Raw genomic sequence first — 4,105 nt, forward strand, 5'->3', positions numbered from 1 at the left:
GTAAAGCTCACATAGCGAGTGTGGACTACCTTGTCAAAGCAAACCAGGTTAAGCTGGCCACACATGTTGATCCTCTGAGGACTGATGCAGAAGATCCCGACCCGCTTCAGACGCCGCTGCGCGTACACAATGCCGGCTGTCATGGCTGCCGGTAAGGCCGGCGGAACGGTGATGGTGATGATGTCCAGAGACTCAATGATGATCGTTCTAGCTGAAACCTGCAAATGTTGGAGAAAGCCTTAAATAAAATTATCATAAAGTACAGCTTTTGTTTAATCAAATACATTCAGTGGGGGGTAGCCTCATCTTGCATGGCACTCTATTCAGATGTGACACCATCCTAGAGGGAGGCACGAACTGAACGGCTGCTGTCAAATCACAGATTACGCTACATTACAGATGATAAAGTTGGGCCTGTTTTTCAGTAGTTTGTCCTGTGTCTCTCCTAGACATAGCTATAGGCTCAGTTTTTCAGTTGGACATAGAAACTCACCAATAAAAAATGTTGCATAATTCTGCCTTGGATGACCCTACTAGGGGAATAGCTCCTAGGGTCATTGGTACACTCAAACACCTCCACCATGGTAAGACGGCAGCCCAGGGAAGGGTAAGGGGTCTTTGGGCTGCTCTTTGTCTGGTCCCTCACCTAGGACACCGAAGGCAGAAAGGTCCTAGGTGAGGGACCAGAAAAAGAGCAGCTAAAAGACCCCATATGTTGAGTACAATAAATGGACATAGTGCTGTCTTGCATGGACTCGAGTCACCAGGGCCTCACTCTGGTGCCAGTCCTGGAGATGGGGCACGCTGGCGAGTACCTGGTGGCTGGGGTTTCTCCCATGGAGCTCGGCCAGGCACAGCCCCAAAAGGAAACATGGGTCCTCCTTCCAATGGGCTCACCACTTGTCGGAGGGGCCATAGGGGTCGGATGCATTGGGTAATGTGTGGCAGTTGAGGGTGGGGAACTTGCTGTTCTAATACTCAGCTGAAGAAGCTGGTATTTGGGATGTGGAATGTCACACCTCTGGTGGGGAAGGAGCCTGAGCTAGACTTACATCAACGCATGGCTCTTGAACTAGTCTCCTTGAGAGAGTCTGGACATTACTCCACCCTGGAGTTGCCACTGGTGATAGACTCTGAGCAGGAGTGGGCATACTTGTTGTGGTTTACCCTGGTGAACAAGACGATGGCCTGTCTCCACAAAAGTTTTTGGGAACTGGTTCTGACTGTTGTTTGTGCTTATGCACCTAACAGCAGATCAGCTTACCCACCCTTTTTGGAGTCTTTAAGGGGAGTACTGCAAACACCCTTCCTGGGGACTCCCTTGTTCTTCTGGGGGACTTCAACGCTCACGTGGGCAATGACAGTGAGACATGGGAAAGCGTGGCTGGGAGGAATGGCCCACCTGACCTGAACTTGAGTGGTGTTGATTTTGGACTTCTTTGCTTATCATGGATTGTCCATAACAAACACCATGTTTAAGCATAAGGGTGTTCATATGTGCTCTTGTTATCAGGACACCCAAGGCCGTAGTTCAATGATCTAATTTTTATTGTTTCATATGACCTGCAACCGCTTGTATCGGACACGCAGGTACAGAGAGGGGTGGAGCTCTCCACTGACCACTACTTGGTGGTGAGCTGGTTCAGATGGTGGGGGAGTATACCAGTCAGACCTGGCAGGCCCAAACATATTGTGAGGGTTTGCTGGGAACATCTGCAGTCCCCCTTGAGACTGAGCTTTAACTCCCACCTCTGTGAGAACTCTGAACACATCCCAAGGGACTTAGACTTAGACAGACTTTATTGTCATTTTATACACACAGAGTGTATACAAAAATACATTTCGTTCAGATTCATATCATGAGTCTGAGTGGACCATGTTCCATGCCTCTATTGAGTCAGCCATTCAGAGTTGTGGCCGCTGGTGCCTGTCACGGCAGCAACCCTCTAACACACTGGTGGACAGCAGATGTGAGGGAAGCTGTCAAACTGAAGGAGTTCAATGGGGCTTTATTGGCCTGTGGGACTCCGGAAGCAGCTGTCTGATCTGTTTCATTATGCAGTAAAATGGATACGATGTGTAGAGACCTCTGGAGGAAACAGTTTGATCAATGTCTAGTAGTAAGTTCTCACTGACTTGTGTGTGTTTAGTTACTGTAAAACCATCCATCCATCCATTTTCTTAAGCTCTATCCGGGGCCAGGTCGCGGAGGCAGCAGTCTAAGCAAAGTTGCCCAGACTTCCTGATCCACACACACCTCCTCCAGCTGCTCTGAGGGGATCCCGAGGCGACACCAGGCCAGCTCAGAGACATAGTCCATCCACCAAGTCCTGGGCCTTCCACCAGGCCTCATTCCAATAGCACATACCTGGAACAACTCCCGAGGGAGGCAACCAGGAGGCATCAGGAACAGATGCCCGAGCCACCTCTGCCGGCTCCTTTGGACAAGGAGGAGCAATGACTCTACTCTGAGCACCTCCCGGTAACTGAGCTCCTCGCTCGATTTCAAAGGGTATACCTAGCCACCCTGCGAAGGAATGTCATTTTGGCCGCTTGTATTCACGATCTTGTCCTTTCAGTCATTGCCCAGATCCCATGACCATAGGTGAGGGTGGGAACGTAGATCGATCGGTAAATCGAGAGCTTTGCCCCCCTGACTCTGCTCCCTCTTCACCATGACAGTCCAATACAGGGATTCAAGTAATTCTGACACAGGGATTCTGATACAGTTCCAGTAAATCCCTGAAAAGATTATACTGGAATTTTTCATGAAGGACTCTACCCTTGAGATGCACTTGAACAGATTAAGTGTATATAAGCACCCTGTTCTGTAGAATATCCATAAATATCAATATTTTGTATCCTGATTCAATATACAAAAGCTTTTGTCTGTATTTTAGTATGAGGTAATGTGAAATGACGCTTTACCAGTTGTCTTGGTAAAACAAACAAATACTTCATGTCTCTGGAAATGGAGCATCAGAAACCTTGTTCATGATGCTGAGGACGATGGTGTAGATGAAGCCGATCCCTGCCACACCAACCAGACACAGCAGGAACAGGTATGCATCCCGGTACAGCTTAAAGTCTGTGGGTTTAGGGTAGAGGATAGATCGCACCAGCTGGCCCTTCTCAGTGCTGAACCCTGCAGGATTATCACACACTCGTTCAGATCACCTAGCCTTGTTTTTTAAGGTTGAACGTGCCCCGGTGTGTGTGGGCCATCGGTCTCACCTGTTCGGATTACAACAGCCTTCACCAACTCCCCGGCGTAGAAGCGGGTCTGGATCACATGGGTACCACAAAAAAGTGTGTGTCTCTTGTGTTCCTCCATGTTGTATCTCCTAGCTGCCTCGTCACCTGAACTGGGCAGACTGGTTTTGGTCACTGGGACGCTTTCGCCTATGGACAGAATTATGGGGAAACAACACACCCTTGAAATGAGATATGTTGTGAAATGCCACTCTATAATTAAACTGAATTGACAGAATGTCGGTAGTGGTCATCTAGTTTAACAATACCTCCAAAAAAGGGTTATTTGTCTGTCCCCTTTAACGACCCCCCTTTCGGACACTTAAGACAGGTATGGGGCATTGCAGGCTAGCAAAAGAAGCCAAACGACCCCCATTCCAAAGGGGGGGACCTGTTGGTACATTCCAATTTGCATGTTTTCAAAACAAAAACAAGGCTTTGTTGGGCTACTGTATAAAGCCTCAAACTCAACACTATTTCTGACATTTTAAATTAAAAAAGCTTCCTGGATGGGAAGAAAAACGTCTTCAAACTTGGAAACAAAGTCCAGTGGATTGGTTTTTGGTTTTTACGACTATTTACATATCATGCTAGCATCGTTCCTCGTCTCCTATCGGCAGCCCACAGTACTACAGCTCTCAAGGTGGGAATTACGCAAACAAAGCTCTTTTGATGCCATTTGTTGTTAATAAGCTGAATTTTGTGTTGTAAACAGGTGAAGAGATCTGTGAATTGCAAAGCCGGACATACCGGAAAACCCTCGAAATGAGTCAGCTGAAGCTCATGCGCTCTTTGTTATCAGAGAACTGAGCAACAGATGAACCGTGCCAAGCCCTACTGTTGAACTAGTACT

At 47.8% G+C, this 4,105-nt stretch overlaps 1 protein-coding gene across 1 annotated transcript in view; it reads right to left on the reverse strand.

The window, feature by feature from the left end:
* LOC107102042 (probable cation-transporting ATPase 13A3) overlaps nucleotides 1-4,105 on the reverse strand; it is a gene marked incomplete at its 5' end in the record, with an annotated part of 34,079 nt that overhangs the window by 25,400 nt on the left and 4,574 nt on the right. The window contains 3 exons of the mRNA XM_015401187.1: nucleotides 30-218; nucleotides 2,988-3,145; nucleotides 3,235-3,402. Of these exons, the coding sequence (XP_015256673.1) occupies nucleotides 30-218; nucleotides 2,988-3,145; nucleotides 3,235-3,402 (515 nt within the window). The remainder of the gene's footprint in view (nucleotides 1-29; nucleotides 219-2,987; nucleotides 3,146-3,234; nucleotides 3,403-4,105) is intronic.

The sequence above is a fragment of the Cyprinodon variegatus genome, unplaced genomic scaffold, assembly GCF_000732505.1.
Source record: "Cyprinodon variegatus isolate N-32 unplaced genomic scaffold, C_variegatus-1.0 Scaffold1191, whole genome shotgun sequence".
In the NCBI taxonomy this organism is placed as follows: domain Eukaryota; kingdom Metazoa; phylum Chordata; class Actinopteri; order Cyprinodontiformes; family Cyprinodontidae; genus Cyprinodon; species Cyprinodon variegatus.